This window comes from Somniosus microcephalus, chromosome 10 (genome assembly GCF_052327205.1).
Source record: "Somniosus microcephalus isolate GS21.2 chromosome 10, FLI_Smic_1.0, whole genome shotgun sequence".
NCBI lineage: Eukaryota > Metazoa > Chordata > Chondrichthyes > Squaliformes > Somniosidae > Somniosus > Somniosus microcephalus.
In genome coordinates this window covers 207,124,562-207,148,857 of record NC_140996.1, presented here as the reverse complement: position 1 = coordinate 207,148,857, position 24,296 = coordinate 207,124,562, and the positions used below count along the sequence as shown (strand labels likewise).

Below are 24,296 nucleotides of genomic sequence, written 5' to 3'. Positions count from 1 at the left end.
CGCCATTCAATAAGGTCATGGCTGATCTAATCTTGGGCTCAGCTCCATTTCCCTGCCCACTCCGTTCCCCATAACCCTTCACTCCCTTATTGTTCAAAAATCTGTCTCTCGCTACCTTAAATATATTTAATGACCCAGCCTCCACAGCTCTCTGGGGCAGAGAATTCCACAGATTTACGACCCTCTGAGAGAAGAAATTCCTCCTCATCTCCGTTTTAAATGGGCGACCCCTTATTCTAAAACTATGCCCCCGAGTTCTAGATTTCTCCACGAGGGGAAACATCCTCTCTGCATCTACCTTGTCAAGCCCCCTCAGTATCTTATATGTTTCAATAAGATCACCTCTCATTCTTCTAGACTCCAATGAGTATAGGTCCAACCTGCTCAACCTTTCTTCATAAGTCAATCCTTTCTTCTCAGGAATCAACCTCGTGAACTTTCTCTGAACTGCCTCCAATGCAAGTATATCCCTCCTTAAATAAGGAGACCAAAACTGTACTCCAGGTGTGGTCTCACCAGTGCCCTGTACAGTTGTAGCAGGACTTCCCTGCTTTTATACTCCACCCCCCTTGAAATAAAGGCCAACATTCCATTTGCCTTCCTGATTACTTGCTGTACCTGCATGCTAATTTTTTGTGTTTCATGCACAAGGACCCCCAGGTCCCTCTGTACTGCAGCATTTTGTAATCTCCCTCCAATTAAATAATAATTTGCTTTTTTCTTTTTCTTACCAAAGTGGATAACCTTACACTTTCCCACATTATACTCCATCTGTCAAGTGCTTGCCCACTCACTTAGCCTGTCTATATCCCTTTGCAGATTCTTTGTGTCCTCTTCACAACTTGCTTTCCCACCTGTCTTTGTATCATCAGCAAATTTGGCTACAGTACACTCGGTCCCTTCATCCAAGTCATTAATATAGATTGTAAATAGTTGAGGCCCCAGCACTGATCCCATTGTATGACATTTCCCTTTCTACAGGTACAGCAATGACATATAACTGCATTAAGCCTTTGGCCGTGAATATCATCAACAGCCCTCGGCCTTGAGCTCAATGTTTGGAATCTGCAAGGGGCAGATTGAGTGCATCTGTCCCAGTTGTACTACATGCTTTCAGTCAGCCAGCATAGAAATCATTAGTTCCGGCATTCATGCCAACAGTTTTAATTAGATTTTTATTTCTTATAGATAAGCACTGGCAACAGTAGAAGGGTTGGACTGGCTGTAACAAATGACACAAAATGGGAAATGAAGCAACCCAATAAGCAGTATGAAATATAAACAGAAAATGTTGGAAATACTCAGCAGATCAGGCAGGGAGCATCAATAAGCTGTTTGGTTGCAGGATGTGGAATGGGTCAAGCCAGGTTATACTCAAATACATTCCAAACTGGTGCCAGCAGAAGACCAGCCATGTAATTGGGCTGTTATACCCTTGGCATCAATCTGGAATACATTAATCAGCTCTATCTGAAGAATGCATTTTAGTCAAAGCTAGTCTGTAATTAAGGTCAGTAATGGAGAACAGACTGGCTTTCAAATGCTTCATTTGGTTTGAATTTTGGTTTGATTCTTGACAACCTTTGGGATCACCTTAGCCAATCTTTCATAAAAGCTGCAATGGTGTGGAGTGGAACTTACTTTTTACTCCTGCCTTGATGCTCCGGATTGCCCACAGCTGACTGGGTGTTGCTCTCCCGGCTTGACACGTCCTTCATCTCTGGTCCTCGAAAGCGTTCTAAGAATGAATCCGGTCTCTGATCTTCATTGTGCATGTGCCGAGTTGTCCAGTTCCTCAGCATGAGGATGAAATGAGTTAACCTAGAGAAAGAATTTGCTAGGTTACAGATGCAGAGCAAAGTGTCTACACGCAGCTGTTGACATCACCAAACTCTCCACTGGCTCTTTCACTTCAATGCATTGCATTATACTGACTGTGTTCTGGATTTTGTATTTTACATTGTTTAATATTTGTCTGTTACTTTAAAGAGGACATGATGTCAAGTGTCAAGCATATATAAAGTAGGATATTAGGTTAGACAGCTTAGGTAGTTATTCTGGAGTTTTGCTTGATTATCAGTGATAAAGCCTTCTGCTTTAATATACTGCATTATAACTTATAGCAAACATAAGTACTGTGGCAACAAGAGCAGGTCAGAGGCTAGGTATTCTGCAGTGAGTGTCTCACCTCCTGACTCCCCAAAGCCCTTCCACCATCTACAAGGCACAAGTAAGGAATGTGATGGAATACTCTCCACTTGCCTGGATGAGTGCAGCTGCAACAACACTCAAGAAACTCAACACCATCCAGGACAAAGCAGCCCGTTTGATTGGCACCCCATCCACCACCATAAATATTCACTCCCTTCACCACCAGCGCACCATGGCTGCAGTGTGTACCATCTACAAGATGCACTGCAGCAACTCGCCAAGGCTTCTTCAGCAGCACCTCCCAAACCCGCGACCTCTTCCACCTAAAAGGACAAGGGCAGCAGGTGCATGGGAACACCACCACCTCCAAGTTCCCCTCCAAGTCACACACCATCCTGACTTAGAAGTATATGCAGATCCTTCATCGTCGCTGGGTCAAAATCCTGGAACTCCCTCCCTAACAGCACTGTGGGAGTACCTTCACCACATGGACTGCAGCGGTTCAAGAAGGTGGCTCACCACCACCTTCTCAAGGGCAATTAGGGATGGGTAAGAAATGCTGGCCTTGCCAGCGACGCCCAGATCCCATAAGCAAATAAATATAGGATGGGGGGGGAAATGTTGTAGTTAAAAATTTGAATTAATCCTATATATTTATTTTAGAAACAGAGATTATAGCACATAAGGAGCCCATTTGGACCTTCTTCGTTATGCTGATTTAGGCCTCCCTCAGAGGCTGGTTTTATACAATCCCATTTAACCTGCTTTATCTTACCAGAGCAGTTTGTAGAGATGGTGACACTACCTGGCTAGAGCTCCTCTGCCTGTGAAAGAACTCCGGCGGGATTCAGGCTGTCCTTTGGTCTCTACGGAGATCACTCCCTGCAGCTCGGAAGATGTGTCCTCACACAATGAGTGAGCCCTAAGCAGCAAGCAATCAGAAATAAGGATCATGGTTTAGGAAATCATCCTCAAATTCAAAGTATAATTGACAGATTTTTCTTAGCCACCAGACCACCTTTCTTCAATGAAAAGTGGAATTAAAAAGAAACAGTTGCAAATTGTGTTTGTTAAGTTAAAATGCCTCAAACGTCATACTGAGGTCGAAACAATCAATGAAGTGAGAACAAGTCAGTGATAGATTCATTCACTTTTGGGTTCTTACAGACTTGATCTGCTGTTCCTTGAAAAACAGTATGGATTGCTTAGAATTGAATTGTTGGGACTGACCGGGAATCCAACTGCTTCAATACAGCAGTTTTTGTGCATTAGCATCTTGTCACACACACATATATATATATTATTAAGAAATAGGTAAAGGCAAGTATTGCTCATGAGAATACAGTGGCAAATAACAAAGAAGATTCTGGGTATTTGGAATTTAAGTTATGAGGAAAGGTTGAGGCAGTTAGCTTTGGAAAGGAGAAGATTGAGTTTTCAAGATTACAAGGGAAATTTGTATTGGTAGAATGTAGGTTTCTATGGAAGGATAAGCTAGATAGGCTGAATGGCCTGCCTTTGATATTATGGTTATACTATTTGCGAATTGACAAAGTTGATCCAGTCAAATTGTTCATCGTGGCAACGAGCTCAAATGCCAGAGAACCTAAGTTAAAAATCAGGGAATTAGGAGTATAAAGGAAGTCGGGCAGACCATTTTCACCCACACATTGATAGACTTATGGAATAAGTTACCAGTGACAGCTATTGAAAGATGACAGCATAAACAGGGTCAAGAAACAATTGGAGAATGTGTTTCTGAAGCAAGAAGAGGTATTCTGACAAGGTGGCGGGACAAGCTCATTGGGTCAAACAACCCTTTCCTGTAATTAAAACCCCCTACAGAGTATAACGTTTAAAAGAGCAAAGAAAAGCCCGAAAACTCTTGAACAATGACATGGTGAACTACTATTGTTACTTTTGGCAACCAACAAAAAACTTATTGTTGGGGCTGCATTTTAACATGAATATTTTCCTGTTGGCTAACAGCACAACCACCGCCAGCAATGCTAGGACTGGCAGTTCCATTGGTGGGAGTGATGCACGCTCATTCTAAGAACATAAGAACATAAGAAGTAGGAGCAGGAGTAGGCCATACGGCCCCTCGGGCCTGCTCCGCCATTCAATAGGATCATGGCTGATCCGAAACTAGACTCACGTCCACTTCCCTGCCTGCTCCCCGTAACCCCTAATTCCCTTATCAGCTAGAAAACTGTCTATCTCCGTTTTAAATTCATTTAATGTCGCAGCTTCCACAGCTCTCTGAGGTAGCAAATTCCATAGATTTACTACCCTCTGAGCGAAGAAGTTTCTCCTCATCTCAGTTTTGAAAGGGCAGCCCCTTATTCTAAGATTATGGCCCCCTAGTTCTAGTCTCACCCATCAGTGGAAACATCCTCTCCGCATCCACCCAATCAAGCCCCCTCACAATCTTATATGTTTCGATAAGATCGCCTCTCATTCTTCTGAATTCCAATGAGTAGAGGCCCAACCTACTCAACCTTTCCTCATAAGTCAACCCCCTCATCTCCGGAATCAACCAAGTGAACCTTCTCTGAACTGCCTCGAGAGCAAGTATATCTTTTCTTAAATATGGAAACCAAAACTGTACGCAGTATTCCAGGTGTGGCCTCACCAGTACCCTGTATAACTGAAGCAAAACTTCCCTGCTTTTATACTCCATCCCTTTTGCAATAAAAGCCAAGATTCCATTGGCCTTCCTGATCGCCTGCTGTACCTGCATACTAACCTTCTGTGTTTCATGCACCAGGACCCCCAGATCCCTTTGTACTGTAGCACTTTGCAGTTTCTCTCCATTTAGATAATAACTTGCTCTTTGATTTTTTCTGCCAAAGTGCATAACCTCACACTTTCCAACATTATATTCCATCTGCCAAATTTCTGCCCACTCACTTAGCCTGTCTATGTCCTTTTGCAGGTTTTTTATGTCCTCCTCACTCACTGCTTACCCTCCCATCTTTGTATCATCGGCAAACTTGGACATGTTGCACTCAGTCCCTTCCTCCAAATCGTTAATATAGATTGTAACGAGTTGGGGTCCCAGCACTGACCCCTGCGGAACACCACTAGTCACAGATTGCCAACCCGAGAATGAACCATTTATCCCAACTCTCTGTTTTCTGTTAGATAGCCAATCTTCCACCCATGCCAGTATATTACCCCCAATCCCATGATTTTTTATCTTGTGCAGTAATCTTTTGTGTGGCACCTTGTCAAATGCCTTTTGGAAGTCCAAATACACCACACCCACTGGTTCCCCTTTATCCACCCTGTATGTTACATCCTCAAAGAATTCAAGCAAATTTGTCAAACATGACTTCCCCTTCATAAAACCATGCTGACTCTGTCCGATTAAATTATGCTTATCCAAATGTCCTGTTACTGCTTCCTTAATAATGGACTCCAACATTTTACCAACCACAGATGTTAGGCTAACTGGTCTATAGTTTCCAGCCTTTTGTCTACTTCCCTTTTTAAATAAGGGTGTTACATTAGCAGTTTTCCAATCTGCTGGGACCTTACCTGAATCCAGGGAGTTTTGGAAAATTACCACTAATGCATCCGCAATCCCCACCGCCACTTCTCTCAAGACCCTAGGATGTAAGCCATCAGGTCCAGGGGATTTAACCGCCTTTAGTCCCATTATCTTACCGAGTACCACCTCCTTAGTGATTTTAATCGTGTTTAGCTCCTCCCCCCCATAGCCCCCTGTTTGTCCAGTGTTGGGATATTTTTAATGTCCTCTACTGTAAAGACTGATACAAAATATTTGTTCAGCGTTTTTGCCCTCGCCATGTTCCCCACCACTAATTTCCCGGTCTCGTCTTCTAAGGGACCAACATTCACTTTAGCCACCCTTTTTCTTTTTATATAACTGTAGAAACTCTTGCTATCTGTTTTTATATTTTTTGCTAGTTTACTTTCATAATCTATCTTCCCTTTCTTAATTAATCTTTTAGTTATTCTTTGCTGGCTTTTAAATGCTTCCCAATCTTCTGTCCTCCCACTAGATTTGGCTACTTTATGTGCCCTTGTTTTCAGTCGGATACTATCCTTTATTACTTTACTTAGCCACGGATGGCTGTCTTTTCTTTTACGCCCCTTTTTCCTCAGTGGAATATATTTTTCTTGAAAGTTGTGAAATATCTCCTTGAATGTACACCACTGCTCATGTACCGTCTTACACCTTAATCTATTTTCCCAGTCCACTTTAGTCAACTCTGCTCTCATACCTTCATAGTCTCCTTTATTTAAGCTTAGTACGCTGGTTTGAGATCCAACTCTCTCACCCTCCAACTGAATTTGGAATTCAACCATGTTATGGTCACTCATTCCAAGGGGATCCTTTACTAGGACATTTTTTTATTAATCCTGTCTCATTACACAGGACCAGATCTAAGATTGCCTGCCCCCTGGTTGGTTCAGTAACATACTGCTCAAGGAACCCGTCCCTAATGCACTCTATGAACTCTTCCTCAAGGCTGCCCTGCCCAATTTGATTTGTCTAGTCAATATGAAAGTTAAAATCCCCCATGATTATAGCTGTTCCCTTATTACAAGCCCCAACTATTTCCTGATTTATACTCCGAGGAACAGAGTTGCAACTGTTAGGAGGCCTATAGACTGCGTCCACTAGTGACTTTTCCCCCTTATTATTCCTTATCTCCACCCAAACCGTTTAACTATCCTGATCCTTTGACCCAATATCATTTCTCACTATTGCAGTGATTCCATCGTTTATTAACATAGCCACCCCACCTCCCTTTCCTTTCTGTCTGTCCTTCCTAATTGTCAAATACCCCTGGATGTTTAGTTCCCAGTCATGGTCACCTTGCAGCCATGTTTCTGTAATGGCCACCAGATCATACCCATGTGTAATTATTTGTACCGTCAACTCGTCTATTTTGTTACGAATGCTGCGTGCATTCAGATAAAGAACTTTTAAATATGTTTTGTGACAATTTATTCCTGCTTTTACCCCCTTTACTACTTTACCTTTATCTTTATACATTCTGTCCCTTCCTGACATGCTCTGGTTTTTAATTCCCCCACTGCTACCTTGCTCTATTGCCTTCTCTGCTGACATTTTTATTTTTTGCTCTCTTGAAACCTCCCCCCCACTAATTAGTTTAAAGCCCTCTCTACAGCCCTAGTTATTCGATTCACCAGGATTCTAGTCCCAGCACTGGCCAAGTGAAGCCTGTCCCAACGGAACAGCTCTCTCCTGCCCCAGTACTGGTGCCAGTGTCCCAAGAAGCAAAACCCATTTCTCTCACACCAGCCTTTCAGCCACGCATTTAACTCTCTGATTTTATTTACCCTAGCCAAATTTGCTCGTGGCTCAGGTAATAATCCAGAACCTGGGCTTAATTGTCATTTGAACTCCAATATCCTTATTAGCCAAAGTTGCTGGTTCTTAACCGAGCTGATGGACGGAGTATTCAACCTCATGTGGGAGGAGGAATCGCTCGGGAGTCTGGTGATATAGGGCAACATTGACAACTGTTGTGGAAACATTCATGGTCCAGAGACCATCCCAGCTGAAGGAGGAGAATAAAAAGCCAAAAGATTGTGAAAATAACTCTTAAAAAATTAAGACAAAAGTAAGCCAGGCACTAGAAACTCTGCTACCACAAAGTTTCCACAGGACTTTCGTCACACAGCAGGTGGCTGAGATGCAGGCTTCTCTGTGTGTTTTCAGGAGTCTTCCTACTCGGCACTCTAGCTCAAATCTAATGTAACATGTCACAATAGTGGCTGGTTCATTTCAGCTAAAGTGGACTGGGGAAAATAGATTAAAGGGTAAGATGGTAAATAAGCAGTGGCAGACATTAAAGGAGATATTTCATAACTCTCAGCAAAGGTTTATTCCAGTGAGAAAGAAAGACTCTACGAGAAGGATGAACCACCTGTGGCTAACTAAGGAAGTTAAGGATGAAATCAAATTGAAAGAAAAGGCATAGAATGTTATGAAAATTAGTGGTAGGCCAGAGGATTGGGAAATTTTTAGAAACCAGCAAAGGATGACTAAAAAAATAAAGAGGGAGAAGATAGATTATGAGAGTAAACTAGCAAAAAATATAAAAACATACAGTAAGAGATTCTACAGGTATATAAAAGGGAAGAGAGTAGCTAAAGTGAATGTTGGTCCTTTAAAGGATGGGACGGGGGAACTGGGGACTGACGTCATCTGACACCGGCTTTCCCTTAATTGGCTGGCAAGCCCGCAGGGCGGGCTTAACAAGGCCAATCAGGGGAAAATAGCGTCTGTGCGTCGGACGTCGCTGGGGGCAGGACTAGAACCCGGAAGGCAGCAGTCCCGCCGCCAGTGCGTCTCAATGAGTAAAATCCAGCCCAAAGAGTCTGCAAAGGGATATAGAGAGGTTAAGTGAGTGGGCAAAAATTTGGCAGACAGAGTATAATGTGGGAAAATGTGAGGTTATCCACCTTGGTAGGGAAAATAAAAAAGCAAATTATTATTTAAATAGAGAGAGACTACAAAATGCTGTAGTACAGAGGGATCTGGAGGTCCTCGTACATGAAACACAAAAAGTTAGCATGCAGGTACAGCAAGTAATTAGGAAGGCAAATGGAATATTGGCTTTTATTGCAAGGGGGATAGAGTATAAAAGTAGGGATATCTTGTTATAACTGTACAGGGCGCTGGTGAGACCACACCTAGGCCTAGAAATTGAGTGCCCTTAGCGCCGATTTTGCGGCGCTAGAGGGCCTAGCGCTGCATTTGGTGCCGGCGCCGAAATTGCCTGGGGCCCTTACGCCGCGGTAGACCGGTAGCGCTGCGCCGGCACCGATGACGTCATCGGTGTGCGCAGCGTCCCGGTTGCCATGCCGACGGGCCGCAGCGCCGAAATTCAGTTGCGGCCGCCTCGCCCGTGACAGCCGCAACTAAGACTCTGGCAACAGAGTCTTACGAGTCTTTGCGCCGGCGCATTAAAGGCCCCGCGGCGGCCGGCCACTTTCCCGCCGGCCGCCTGGCCGCAGCTCCCTCCCCGGACTTCCCCCCCCCCCCCCGGAACAGAAGCAAGCCCGGCACTTGTCCGAGGTGCCGGGCTCATTTTTTAAAAGATTTTCGCGGGCCGCGATCGGGTGCAGGCAGCTCCTCCTTAAGGGAAGGAGGAGGCCTGCACTTCCCGAGCCTGCCGCACCGCATCGGGTGCCGCAGCGCCGGAATTGCGGCGCGAAACGGCAGTTAGCGCCGATTTACCGCCGCAAAGACCCTTCAGTAGCGCTGGCAGCCATTTGGGCGCGGCCCTGCTGAATTTTTGGCGCGCGCAGGGGGACTTAGCGCCGGCACTAACTTCCGGCGCTAAAGCCCTGGCTAAGCCAAAACTCAATTTCTAGGCCCTAGAGTACTGTGTGCAGTTTTGGTCTCTGTGATAAATCCAGAAAGTGGAACAAGGAACTCAGAGGCTAGATGTTAGAATTAACACGAGTACTTTATTAACAACTGGGAAACATGTTTACAGACAGCCTGCATCAGCATCCTGGCATTCCACCTTGTGCTGACCTATACAGGAAGCAAACCTCTGACCTTAACAGGAAGCAAACCTCTGACCTTAGTAGCAGCATTGGCTACAGCACCAACTGGTGGATAACCTTAATCATAACATCCCAGATTACTATATCTCTCCCCCCTTAAGATTTCAGTATGAATTTCTTAACAAACAACCATTCCTAAGGGTCACATAAGGAGTCTCCATTCATCATGTTCCATACTTGACGAATCTAACAGGTCAGCATCAATCTCTCTGGTGGCTTGCGAGGCCTTTGTGAACATCTAACAGTAAAGTCCCTGCTTGTTTGTGGTGAAGCCACCAGCTGCTCCTGAGCAGTGCTCAGAGTATCTGACTCTGCAACGATGGTTTCCTCTTGACGGATAGGTTCCTGTGGAATTATCTCTGTCCCTGGTGGTGGCACCACAGATGCACTTGGATAACTTGGGGCAACCCTCTCTTCAGTCATTGCCTCTGGAACCTTCATTTCAATTTCCCCTTGTCTGGGAAGTAGCTGATCTACATGTCTGCATACTACCCTACCATCTCCCAACATGACCTTGTATGATACTGGACCTGTCATTGAGTCTATGAAGCCAGGAATCCACTTTGGTCCATAAGTGAAATTCCTGGTAAGGATCGCATCTCCTTCTCCAAAACTTCGGCTCTTTGTTCTTTTGTCATGGTTCTCTTTTTGTTTGTTTTGTCTGTTTTCCATTTTCCTTTTTAGGTCTGGGTGGACAAGGTCAAGAGTGGACCGTAGTCTACGACCTAATAACATCTCAGCAGGAGAGAATCCTGTGGTGGATTGAGGTGTTATTCTGTAGCTGAACAGAACCCGTGACACTTTGGCTGTTAAACTCCCCTCTGCACTTTTTTTCATCATCTCCTTAAATGTTTGTACGGCTCTCTCCACAAGCCCATTCAAGGACAGATGATATGGAGCCGAGGTCACCTGCACTATGCCATTTTTTCTCAAGAACTCTTTTGTCTCTGTACTCATAAAACAAGTGGCATTGTCACTCACCACGATCTCCGGTAGCCCTTGATTACTAAAGCTCCGACGCAGGCAGTCTATAGTAGTAGTGGTGGAAGCAGAATTTACAGGATAAACATCCATCCATTTGGAATGTGCATCAATAATTATGAGGAACATCTTCGCCATGAATGGACCCGCATAATCTAAGTGCAAAATTCTCCATGGTTTATCCGGCCACTCCCAGGGGTGGAGAGGAGCCGCTGCTGGTGCCTTCCGGTGTTCCTGACAAGTGCTGCATGTCTTGACTAGATTTTCTATCTCCTCATCTAGCTTTGGCCACCACAAGTAACTCCTAGCCAAGGCTTTCATACGCGAGGCCCCAGGATGACACTGATGTAGTTGTTCTAGGATAGACTGTCATGCTGGCTGTGGAATAATCACTCGTGCTCCCCACAACACGCAACCATCCTGCACACTCAGCTCTGTTTTCCTGACACTGTAGGGTGTGAAGTCAGCCCCTTCCGGATGCTGTGGCCATCCCCTCACGACATATTCTCGAACTCTAGACAGTACTGGATCTTTACCTGTCCATGTTCTTACTTGCTCTGCAATCACTAGTGCCGTGTCAGTGTCCTCCAACATCAAAACTCTGTCCTCTGGAGCTGCACGGATAGGTGTGCCTGGCAGTGGAAGACGGCTCAAGGCATCTGCGTTCCCATGATACTTGCCCGCCTTGTAGACGATGACATACTCATATGCCCTCAACGTCACTGCCCACCTCTGGATCCGGGGTGACACCATCTGTGGAACTGCTTTCATTTCGTTGAAAAGAGAGAGAAGAGGTTTATGATCAGTGCATATGGTGAACTTCCTTCCATATATGTACTTGTGGAACCTCTGTAACCCAAACATTACTGCTAACCTCTCTTTGTCTAACTGGGAATAGATTTTTTCCGCTGGTGTTAGAGTTCGGGACATAAACCCTATTGGTCTTTCAGTTCCATCTTCCATGCAGTGTGAAAGAACTGCCCCCACCCCATAAGGTGAAGTGTCACAAGAGAGAATGATGTATTTCTCTGCATTGTAGTGTACCAGCACATCCGATGACAGCATCAGTTTCTTGGACTGTTCAAATGAAACCCCCTGCTCCTCTCCCCACTGCCACTGTGTCTCCTTGCACAGTAGTTTGTGAAGAGGTGGTAACACAGCTGACAAGTTTGGTAAAAAACCTGTTATAATAGTTCAGCAGTCCCAGGTATGCTTTTAACTCAGCCACATTTGTAGGAGCAGGGGCGTCCTGCAGTGCTTGTACCTTCTCCTTGAGTGGATGGAGCCCGGTGGCGTCCACTCTGTGTCCCAGGAACACTGCCTCATTCCCCAGGAAAGTGCACTTACTCCTCTTGAGCCGGAACCCTGCCCTCTCCAATCTCTGTAGTACCTCTCTCAGAGTGCTCAGATGCTCCTGGTCGGTTCTTCCCGTCACCAGAATGTCATCCAGATAGATGGAAACATGTGGAATCCCTTGCAGTACATCTTCGATTGTCCTCTGGAAGGTAGCTGGACTAGATGAGACACCAAACGGTAAGTGGTTATATGTAAACAAGCCCTTGTGTGTATTTATGGTGACATACTTCTTTGATTCATCATCCAGTGTAATCTGCAAGTAGGCATGACTCATATCCAACTTTGTGAATTTCTTTCCTCCAGCCAGGTTTGCAAAGAGATCCTCTGTTTTGGGAATAGGATACTGCTCTAGTTTGGACACCCGATTGACAGTCAATTTATAGTCTCCACAGAGTCTTACCGAATTGTCCGGTTTTAACACAGGTACAATGGGAGCTGCCCATTCCGAACATTTCACCGGCTCCAGTATGTTCTCTCTCAATAGACGGTCAAGCTCAGCCTCTACCTTTGGCTTCATGGCATAAGGCACAGGTCGTTGTTTAAAAAACCTTGGTGGTGCCTCCTTGTCTACATAAATCTTAGCTGGGGGGCCATTAAATGTGCCAAGTTCCTCCTTGAACACACTCTCATGTTCACTCAATACTTCTTGCAAAGTCAACTGTTTACCCGCATCTATTTGATGTACTGCTCCCCAGTCTAATTTAAGTTCTTTTATCCAGCCCCGACCTAACAGGTTTGGTCCGGTACCCGATACTATAACTACAGGTAGCTGTTCCACTGTGTCCCTGTGTTGCACAGTTACCTTAGCTCTACCTAATGTCGCTACTCATTCACCTGTATATGTTTTAAGATGCAGGGAGCAAGGCTTTAACTCTGGAACTTTTGCATGGTTCCACAATTTTGAGTACAGGTAGACTACCCTTTATCCGGACTTCCGAAAACCGAAACCCTCTAAAAACCGAAGGTTTTTTCGTTCAGCGTAAGTCGTGCGTGCGACTTACGCTGAACGAAAAAACGGTTTTTAGAGGGTTCCGGTTGCGGAAGTTCGGATAAAGGGTAAGTCGTGCGCACGACCCCCCGCCGACCCCGCCAGCCCCGACAACCGCCGACCCCGCCAGCCCCGACAACCGCCGACCCCCCCGCGGACCCCGCCAGCCCCGACAACCGCCGACCCCGCCAGCCCCGACAACCGCCGACCCCCCCGCGGACCCCGCCAGCCCCGACAACCGCCGACCCCGCCAGCCCCGACAACCGCCGACCCCCCCGCGGACCCCGACAACCGCCGACCCCCCCCGCGTACCCCGCCAGCCCCGACCCCCGCCGACCCTGACTGACTTACGCTGAGCGTCAGCGTAAGTCGTGCGCACGACCCCCCGCCGACCCCCGCCAACCCACCTTCCGAAATCCGAAATTCTCCTTTATCCGAAACTCGGCTGGTCCCGAGGTTTTCGGATAAAGGATAGTCTACCTGTACTCTGCCTTGTTCATTATGGTCACGCCGCACCCTGTATCCACTTCAAAGTTCACCTTAGATTCATTTACTCTCAGTTGCAATGTGATAGGAGCCACTTTTGGAATGTTCTCTAACATGCTATACATTATGAACATGTCCTCTTCTTCCTCAGCTTCCCCACTGATGTGGTGTGCTCCATGTTTTTTCACTTCTCTCCCTTGGTTTTGCTGTCCTCCCCCTTTTGGTTTGGATTCCTCCACAGGTGATTTCGCCCTGCAAGCTTGTTTTATGTGTCCTTGTTTCCCACATTTGTAGCACTTTTCCTCCAGAAACCGGCATTCACTCGCCAGGTGATCTCCCTTGCATCTATAACATGCCTTCACATGCTCACGTTGTGGTTTCTGACGCATGTTCAACTTGTGCACAACAACCTGACCTGCAACTTGCATAGCATTAGCCCTGTCTGAACCCTGTATTTCTTTTACATCTCGGTTCGCTGTCTCTATGGCTTGAGCAAGTTCCAATGCTTTTTCATAAGTAAGCCCAGTCTCGGATAATAATCTACGCTGCATTCGGTTGTCCATAATGCCGCAAACTAGCCTATCTCGCAGCATTTCCTTCAGGTTGTTCCCATAATTGCAATCTTGTGCTAATTTACGCAACACCACTACATAGTCCATTACGCTCTCTTCCTCTTTCCTGTTCCTTGAATTAAACTTGAACCACTGTACAATTTCACTAGGCTTAGGGTTGAAATGTTCTTTTAGCAAAGCCACTAATTCAACAAATGATTTCAGAATCACAGAATCACAGAAACCCCACAGTGCAGATAGAGGCCATTTCGGCCCATCGAGTCTGCACCGACACATATCCCACCCGATTCCCGTAACCCCTACACCAACACATATCCCACCCTATCCCTGTAACCCCATGTATTTAATCCCCCTAACACTAAGGGTCAATTTATCATAGCCAATCAACCTAACCCGCACATCTTTGGACTGTGGGAGGAAACCGGAGCACCCGGAGAAAACCCACGCAAACACGGGGAGAATGTGCAAACTCCACACAGACAGTCACCCGAGGCCGGATTCGAACCCAGGTCCCTGGTGCTGTGAGGCAACAGTGCTAACCACTATGCCACCGTGCTGTCTCCAGGCTTTTCAGGACTGAGCAGATTTTTCATCAAACTGTAGGTTTGGCTTCCCACTGAACTAAGCAGAATGGTTTTCCTTTTTCCGGCATCATTTATTTCATTTGCTTCGAAAAAATAACCCAACACTTCACAGTATTCTTCCCAGGTTTGTGCTTGAATATCAAAAGCGGAAACCGTTCCTACCGTGGCAGCCATGCTCTCTTCCAGCTTGTAGCTAACTTTAGCTCATGATTTTGTTGTTTAAACGTCCCGGCAGACTTTTCTTCTTTATGCAGGGTCCTTTAGTTGCCTCGTCGCCAAATGTGATAAATCCAGAAAGTGGAACAAGGAACTCAAAGAGGCTAGATGTTAGAATTAACACGAGTACTTTATTAACAACTGGGAAACACGTTTACAGACAGCCTTCATCAGCATCCTGGCATTCCACCTTGTGCTGACCTATACAGGAAGCAAACCTCTGACCTTAGTAGCAGCATTGGCTACAGCACCACCTGGTGGATAACCTTAATCATAACATCCCAGAGTACTATAGTCTCCTTATTTAAGGAGGGATATACTTGTATTGGAGACAGTTCAGAGAAGGTTCACAAGGTTGATTCCTGAGTTGAAGGGGTTGTCTTATGAAGAAAGGTTGTGCAGGTTGGGCCTATCCTCATTGGAGTTTAGAAGGATGAGAGGTGAACTTATTGAAACATATAAGATTCTGAGGGGGCTTGACAGAGTAGATGCAGGGAGGGTGTTTCCCCTCGTGGGGGAATCTAGAACTAGGGGGCAGAGTTTCAGAATAAGGGGTCGCCCATTTAAAATGGAGATGAGGAGGAATTTCTTCTCTCAGAGGGTCGTGAATCTTTGGAATTCTCTACCCCAGAGAGCTGTGAATATATTCAAGGTGGAGATAGACATATATTTGAGCTACAGGCGAGTCAAGGGTTATGGGGAGTGGGCGGGAAAGAGGTATTGAGGCCAAGACCAGAGCAGCGTTGATCTAATTGTATGGCGGGGCAGGCTCGAGGGGCCAAATGGCCGACTCCTGCTCCTATTTCTTAAGTTCTTATGTTCTTATCGTCAGCACTGGACCACAGACTTGCAATTACCGCCTCGTGATAGAAGAAAGCATCATACGTCTTTCCTAGACTAGCTGAACGTAGCTACCATATGTTTCCTAAATTACAAACATCTTTCTGCAGTCACATAAACTTGACTTACTAATTTACTTCCCTTCTACTCTTGGTAAACTAAAGCTGATTCGCGTGTAAAGCCATGATAAGTCATATTGGACAGCTAACGAAATTCTAATAAAGGTTATTTTGTATTGTGCATGGTCTTGACACTTAAAATATATTGTCCCAGAAATTCGGGTCGGGGGCTTCCCACGGGTGCAAGCCCCCGACCTACACTTACATATCGCGCTGACATTTGAAGACTGGGTCTGCGTGGATTTCCGGTCTGTGGCCCGGTTCAGCTCCCAGCGCGCTGTGCGTGCGTGATCCAGCGGCGTACTTAGTGTGATGAGCCGGCTGGGATCACGTGAGCACTGGGCAACCAATGGGAGTTTACAAAAGTCCATTCATGCGTTAGACATAAGACCTGTCAAACTCATGAAAAGTCCGGGCGCCCAAAACACTACTTAAATTTAAATAAAAGTTAAAAAAGCATTCCAATAATTAAATTAACTATTAATAACTTTAAAAAACTATTTTAAACAATTATTCAAATTTCTGCCAAATTTTTTTTTCCAATAAATCGGGTCCAAAAATACACTTACCTTACTGTAAATTCTTTAAAAATAATAACCTGTGGAAAAAAATTTCTAACTTTAATTATTACACCACTTACCTTTTAAAATTAAGTCCTTACGTCTGCTTTTTACATTCGTAAAAAGTAGAGGCCTTCACGCACGGACAAACCTGTCAAAAAAAACGAAGTTCAACGCGTGCGCGCTGCCTCAAACGTCGCTAGGGAACCGCCTCTTAGCCCCTTGGTTCAGAGGAGAGGAAATGCCGGTTTTCCGCGCATGCGCTGTGCATGCTGAAATCTGGCACTTCCAATGGGCCCACGTGTGAGTACCCCGTCTGTACTCACGCGTTGGGACCGGAATTACTATTTACTTGATGCTAGCAGTTATTTGGACTTTAGGGAACTTCTATGTATCCTGCCAAACAAGGAAACCAAATTAGAAAATCCTGAGTGGAGACAGAGTTAACTGTTATGGTAACAGAAAATGCTGGAAAAACTCAGCAGGCCAGGCAACATCCGTGGAGAGAAATTAGAGTCAACGTTTCGGGTCAAAACCCTTTATCAAGACTAAAGAGGCACAGGGAATGAAATAGATTAAGAGGCCAGGCTGGGAGAGAACAAAAGAGAAGAAGAGACATTAAGAGGTATTCAAAACGAGACGAGATGGTGATAGGACTACTGGAGACAAAAGACGGCTCTAGATTAGGTGTGAAATGCGCTGGCAGAATTGGAGACAGCTGCCATGTAGGAGAGAGAAAAAAAAAGGAAAGGGGGGGAAACCAAAACAAAGGTGTGGATAAAAAATACAAGTAAAAATGTAATAGGGGCCGAGGTTATGATCTGAAATTGTTGAACTCGATATTGAGTCCGGAAGGCTGTAAAGTGCCTAATCGGAAGATGAGGTGCTGTTCCTCGAGTTTACGTTGAGCTTCCGTGGAACAATGCAAGAGGCCAAGGACGGTGAGGTCCGAGTGGGAATGGGGCGGTGAATTAAAATGACAGGCGACCAGAAGCTCGGGGTCACCCTTATGGACTGAACGGAGGTGTTCCGCAAAGCGGTCACCCAATCTGCGTTTGGTCTCCCCAATGTAGAGGAGACCACATCGTGAGCAGCGAATACAGTATACTAGATTGCAAGAAGTACAAGTAAATCGCTGTTTCACCTGGAAGGGGTGTTTGGGGCCCTGGACAGTGGGAAGGGGGGAGGTATAAGGGCAGGTGTTACATCTCCTGCACTTGCACGGGAAGGTGCCTGGCGAAGGGGAAGGGGTGCTGGGGGTGATAGAGGAGTGGACTAGGGTGTCTCGGAGGGAGCGGTCCCTACGGAATGCTGAAAGGGGAGGGGAGGGGAAGATGAGTTTGGTGGTGGGATCACTTTGGAGGTAGCTGCTCACGATGTGGTCTCCTCTACATTGGGGAGACCAAACGCAGATTGGGTGACCGCTTTGCAGAACACCTCCGTTCAGTCCGTTTGGGTGACCCCGAGCTTCCAGTCGCCTGTCATTTTAATTCACCGCTCCATTCCCACTCAGACCTCACCGTCCTTGGCCTCTTGCATTGTTCCACGGAAGCTCAATGTAAACTCGAGGAACAGCACCTCATCTTCCGATTAGGCACTTTACAGCCTTCCGGACTCAATATCGAGTTCAACAATTTCAGATCATAACCTCGGCCCCTATTACATTTTTACTTGTATTTTTTATCCACCCCTTTGTTTTGGTTTCCCCACCCCCCCTTTCCTTTTTTTCTCTCTCCCACATGGCAGCTGTCTCCCATTCTGCCAGCGCATTTCACACCTAATCTGAGCTGCCTTTTGTCTCCACTGTCCTATCACCATCTCATCTCGTTTTGAATACCTCTTAATGTCTCTTCTCTTTTGTTCTCGCCCAGCCTGGCCGCTTAATCTATTTCATTCCCTGTGCCTCTTTAGTCTTGATAAAGGGTTATGACCTGAAACGTTGACTCTAATTTCTCTCCACGGATGTTGCCTGGCCTGCTGAGTTTTTCCAGCATTTTCTGTTGTTATTTTGGATTTCCAGCATCTGCAGTATTTTGCTATCGTATTAACTGTTATGATACCTGGCATTTTCCCATTGTACACATTTGTCTGTGGCATGAATAGGCTGAACAATGGAGATCCAAAAGGTTTAATGTACCTGCTGTTGCCATTTTCTATTCTCTCCAGCTCATCGTCATTATTCCTGACCGAGAGTCTGTGAACGGGTGGATATGACCGCTGGGTGCTAATTGTAGCCATCTCGTACAGCCCCTCTCACAAAGCACAAGTTGGATCTGCACCTGGTAAAAAAGATGGAGCAATCATCAGATCAATGCATTTCTGTGACTGATGAACTGTCACAATCAGAACTGACAATTTTTTGTAGAATCATAGAATCAGAAATTTACAGCACAGAAGGAGGCCATTTGACATATCATGCCTGTGAGAGCTGATAAAGAGCTATCCTACTTTCCAGCTCTTGGTCCCTAGTCTTGTAGGTTATGGCACTTCAAGTGCATATCCAAGTACTTTTTAAATGTGATGAGGGTTTCTGCCTCTACCACCCTTTCAGGCAGTGAGTTCCAGACCCCACCACCCTCTGGGTGAAAATATTTCTCCTCAACTCCCTGCTAATACTTCTACCAATTACTTTAAACCTATGCCTCCTGGTTATTGACCTCTCTGCTAGGGGAGATAGGTCCTTCCTAACCACTCTATCTAGGCCCCTCTGATCAAGATTTTCTTTTTCAAAACTGTGCCTTTCTTTAGAGGTTCAGGCTGCTTTCCGCACCCCCTTACTCTCCCCCCGTTCCCCCCCCCCCCCCTACACCTTACTTGGCATACCAGCCTCCAGATTCTGATTGAATCAAGGAAGCAGGGGCTCCTGGCATAAGAGATCTCCAGTCTTCTCTCTGAACCCCACCCCACCTTCCCAACAACAATTACTTGTAAGAGGCAGTTGGAAGTTCTGCCCCTTACATGGCAAGCTGGGAAAATCCCAGAGACCACGGAGATCCAGGGCAACCGGGTGGCTGCTGTTCTCCAATGGGTTCCGTCGGTCTCCTGCCCCGAGTTATGGTGGGAGACTGTTGGAATTCGGATTTTAGGAGTCACTTTGTTCATGCATCTAGTTTTAGAGAAAGTAAAGTAGTGTTAGTAGCACAAACATTCTAACTCAAAATTTCCTGTGTGGGGGAGCCCTTACAAATATTAACAGACTACCGCCAGTGACCCCCATTCCAGATTCTGAGAGACATTGTCAGCTACTCCAAATGAAGTTACTATTATTGCAGGAGAAGTGTTCTGTTAGTATAGACAGCAATGGAAATATTGTACTAGCAAGTCAACAAATACAGAAACATTCGTGACTTCAAGGGATCACCGAGGGGCCAGGGAATCCTAGTTTGAAAACTTCCGCAATAGCTGAAGGCAGAATACAGTTGATTCCAAATCAGTGCATATGATGTAAGCACAGAACACCCCAATGTAATAAATCAGTTCTCATTCACTCCCAACATGTGGAATAACTGTTTCCCAATTATTAGTTTAAAAAAAAGTACACTACTAGCAAAATTAATGGGACTAAAAGTCGATAAATCCCAAGGACCGGGTGACCTATATCCTAGGGTTTTGAAAGAGGTGGCCATTGGAATATTAGACGCATTGGTTGTCATCTTCCAAAATTCTATAGATTCTGGAACGGTTCCTGCAGATTGGAGGATAGCAAATGTAACCCCGTTATTTAAGAAAGGAGGGAGAGAGAAAACGGAGAACTACAAACCTGTTAGCCTCACATCAGTATTTGGGAAAATGCTGGAATCTATTATAAAGGATGCAATAACTGGGCACTTAGAAACTAATAGTAAGATTGGGCAGAGTCAACATGGATTTATGAAAGGGAAATCCTGTTTGATAAACCTATTGGAGTTCTTTGAGGATGTAACTAGTGGGGTAGACAAAGGGGAACCGGTAGAGGTGGTGTATCTGGATTTTCAGAAGGCCTTCGATAAGGTCCCACACAAGAGGTTGGTGAACAAAATTAGGGCACATGGAATTGGGGGTAATATACTAGCATGGATTGAGAATTGGTTAACAGACAGAAAACAAAGAGTAGGGATAAACTGGTCTTTTTCAGGATGGCAGGCTGTGACTAGTGGGGTACCACAAGGATCGGTGCTTGGGCCCCAGCTATTCACAATCTATATCAATGATTTGGATGAGGGGACTAAATGTAACATTTCCAAATATGCTGATGATACAAAGCTAGGTGGAAGTGTCAGTTGCAAAGAGGATGTGAAGAGGCTTCAAGGGGATCTCGACAGGCTCAGTGAGTAGGCGAGAATATGGCAGATGAAATATAATGTGGATAAATGTGAAGTTATCCACTTTGGTAGAAAAAACAGAAAGGCAGAGTATTTCCTAAATGGTGAAAGATTGGGGAATGCAGATGTTCAAAGGGACCTGGGTGTCCTTGTACATGAGTCACTGAAAATGAATGTGCAGGTGCAACAAGCCATTAGGAAGGCAAATGGTATGCTGGCCTTCATTACAAGAGGATTTGAGTACAGGAGTAAAGAAGTCTTACTCCAATTATATAGGGCCTTGGTGAGACCACACCTGGAGTACTATGTACAATTTTGGTCTCCTTACCTAATGAAGGATATACTTGCCATAAAGGGAGTGCAACGAAGGTTCACGAGATTGATTCCTGGGATGGCGGGACTGTCATATGAGAAGAGATTGAATAAACTAGGCCTGTATTCTCTTGAATTCAGAAGAATGAGAGGGGATCTCATTGAAGCATACAAAATTATTACAGGGCTTGATAGGATGGATGCTGGGAGAATGTTTCCCTTGGCCGGGGGTCTAGAACCAGGGGCCACAGCCTCAAGATAAAGGGTAGGCCATTCAGGACTGAGATGAGAAGAAATTTCTTCACACAGAGGGTTATGAATCTTTGGAATTCTCTACCCCAGAGGGCTATGGAGGCTCAGTCATTGGGTATATTCAAAACAGAAGTCGATAGATTTCTGACTAGTAAGGGCATCAAGGGATATGGCGATAGGGCCGATAGGGCCGATAGTGCCACCCCAGCCACAGTCTGTTCGCCCTCCTGCCATCTGGGAGACGCTACAGATGCATTCGCACCCGTACGACCAGATTTAGGAACAGCTTCTTTCCCAGGGCTGTCATCCTACTGAACTCCACAAATAAACTCTAAAGCCTGCACATCTGCCAATGCACTTTATTATGGTTATATTTATGTTAATATACTACAAGCCAAATGTATGTTGAATGTTTAAATGTCTTAATCCAAATGTACACTCTCGGGAGCCGCAAGCCTACATTTCGTTGTACTGCACTTGTGCACTAACAATGACAATAAAAGTTGATTTGATTTGATTTGACTTGATTTGAATGGAGTTGAGGCAGAAGATCAGCCATGATCTCATTGAATGGTGGAGCAGGCTCGAAGGGCCGAATGGCCTACTCCTGCTCCTATTTCTTATGTTCTTATGCTCTTATTCATGTTTCTTTTAGTCTCATTCTCTGATACAGCCCCCATCCCCTTTTTGCAGATGCACATCATCTACCCCGATGAACTGGTGAGATCTGGAACTTACTCATTGTGACTGGAATCAAAGACACAACCAATGTTCTCCTACTCTGTGGTGCAGTACATTAGTGCATCAACGTCCCCCTAAAACACACCTCTTTTTAAAAATAATGATGCCAAAAATGTTATTTCTTTTGATTCTTGGACAATTATTAGTTGAACTAATTAGTTGAGTATGTTGAACAAATATATTGCATTCTAATTATTTACTGATTCGACTTTTGAATAATACTGTATGAAACATAATCTGTAATTACCATTTTCTGCCAGGACAGTAAATTTACTGTAGTGGAGACAGGCAATATTATGAACATATAGTTCAGTCAAACAATTGCACAACAATCAACATCAAGCCTTAGTTTCACCTGGGCAACCATTAAGAGACCAGGCCAAAGAGATACCAGGATCCTGCCTTGGACATAGTCACAGGCCAGGAGATAGAGACTGTGGCCTAGAAATTCAGTTTGGGGCGGCCAGCTCGCTCGCGCCCAGAAAGTACCGCTGCGCGCGGAGCCACTTGCGCCCGCCGGAAATTCAGTTTCAGCGCCCCAACTCGAAGGCGGCCGCTATTCAAGGGTTTCGGCGCCCCCGCTTGGGGCGCTGAAACTGAATATCGGCGCGCTAGGTGCCGCAGCGCCACCCGCTGCGGAGCGGCAGGCTGCGGTACTGCAGGCCTTCCTCCCTCTCTTAAGGGGGAGGTGCCTGCAACAGCGAGATCGCCACTCGCTAATGCCGGCAAATGAGCCCGGCACCACGGAGAAGTGCCGGGCTCCCGGAAAACAGCCGGCAATGCCGCGGGGGGGGGTGGAGGAGGCCGGGGAAGGAGGTGCGGGCAGGCGGCCGCCGAAAAAGCGGCCGACCGCACCTCCGCCTTAACTCGCCCCACTAACGCTACAGGACGGCCCCGTTTTCTGATCCCTGTTTGCGGCCGCTGCGGAAGAGGCGGCCGCAACTAAATATGGCAGTCAGGCCGGTAGCGGGGCACTGCGCACACCGATGACGTCATCGGTGGCGGCGCAGCGCTACTGGCTAACGCCGCCATTACCGCAGCGCTGAATATCGGCGAAAGCTCAGCAAGTGGCGCAAAAGCCCTCTTTGGGCGAAAACTGGGTGCAAAGCCTACTGAATTTCTAGCCCTGTGACTGATATAAGACATTGGTTGGCCATCTATGAAAAACTGTTCGATAGATGCATCGTACTGGCCAAGAAATTCTCAAAATTATTTAACAAGCCAGACAAAGTGTTGCAGAAATCCTTGTTAACTGACATCAGGGACGCACATATTTTTTGAGTTGTTGGGCATTATATAAATGAAGTAGGATTTTAGTGACACCATCTGACAAATAAATATGCATTCTATTGGTAGCCGGTAGGCTTTGCATTAATACTAGTTGCTGGAATATATGTTTGCTTCTCAGAAATGGCCAGACATTTCTTGCAGAGGGTTTGGAATAACTTGCACACAAATACTTGCTACTTAAAACCCCAGATAGTGGTGTGGTTGAACCATTTAAGGATGGATTCTCATTGCCAACATGGTTTTGAAAAACAAACTATTAAAAGGGAATTAGGATGTTGATTCATTTTATATCCTATTGCTTTACTTTTATGAACACACGGGTCTTGTTTAAACTGTGAGTTCTGAAGACGTCATCTGATTACTAGTTGGATACAGTCTTGAGCTCAGCCCTGTGATAGAGCCACATTAACATAATATAATAATAATAATTCAACTTTATTGTCATTGTACAATGCACAAGTACATGAACAACGAAATGTGATCTTGCAAGCTCCCATGAGTCCAGTACAAATAACATTAACATTAAACGTAAATAGCACCGTCCTGGGAGAAGCAAAGCCGCTGCGTCTGTGCGCGCCGCCATTCCATTTCCACCATTCCTCCTGTCCGACAATCTTCAGCCCAACGCCCGGGCCTGCTCACACAGCCATTAACTGAGGAGGCTTCAGTGAGTTTGCCCTTTCACATTTGCATGTTATTTCAGGTCAATCAGCCTGTCAGGATCAGTTATTTCTCCAACTGAATTTCCTTTGGAATATCATCGACAAAAATGTTTAGACAAAATTGGCAAAAAAAAACAGACGAAAAGGCTAAGAAAAGCACACAACATAGTCTTTTGTACCTTTTTTTAATTGTTGAAATGCTCCATTGAATTATTACATGTGATAGCACTGAAGATTTATGAATGCAGTGCCCCTTTAAGATCAAAGCGTAGAAATTCAGGCGGAAGCGCAAAACGGGCGCTAT

The 24,296-nt window shown here is 45.5% G+C and overlaps 1 protein-coding gene across 1 annotated transcript in view; it reads right to left on the bottom strand.

Annotated features, from left to right (window-relative positions):
* Window positions 1-18,709, bottom strand: part of cnga3a (cyclic nucleotide gated channel subunit alpha 3a) — a 65,090-nt gene extending 46,381 nt beyond the window's left edge. Inside the window, exons 1-3 of the mRNA XM_085999538.1 lie at window positions 18,572-18,709; window positions 2,957-3,073; window positions 1,642-1,821 (exon numbers count right to left, since the gene is read on the bottom strand). Of these exons, the coding sequence (XP_085855664.1) occupies window positions 1,642-1,821; window positions 2,957-3,073; window positions 18,572-18,672 (398 nt within the window). The 5' untranslated portion in view covers window positions 18,673-18,709. The remainder of the gene's footprint in view (window positions 1-1,641; window positions 1,822-2,956; window positions 3,074-18,571) is intronic.
* Window positions 18,710-24,296: the final 5,587 nt, after the last annotated feature.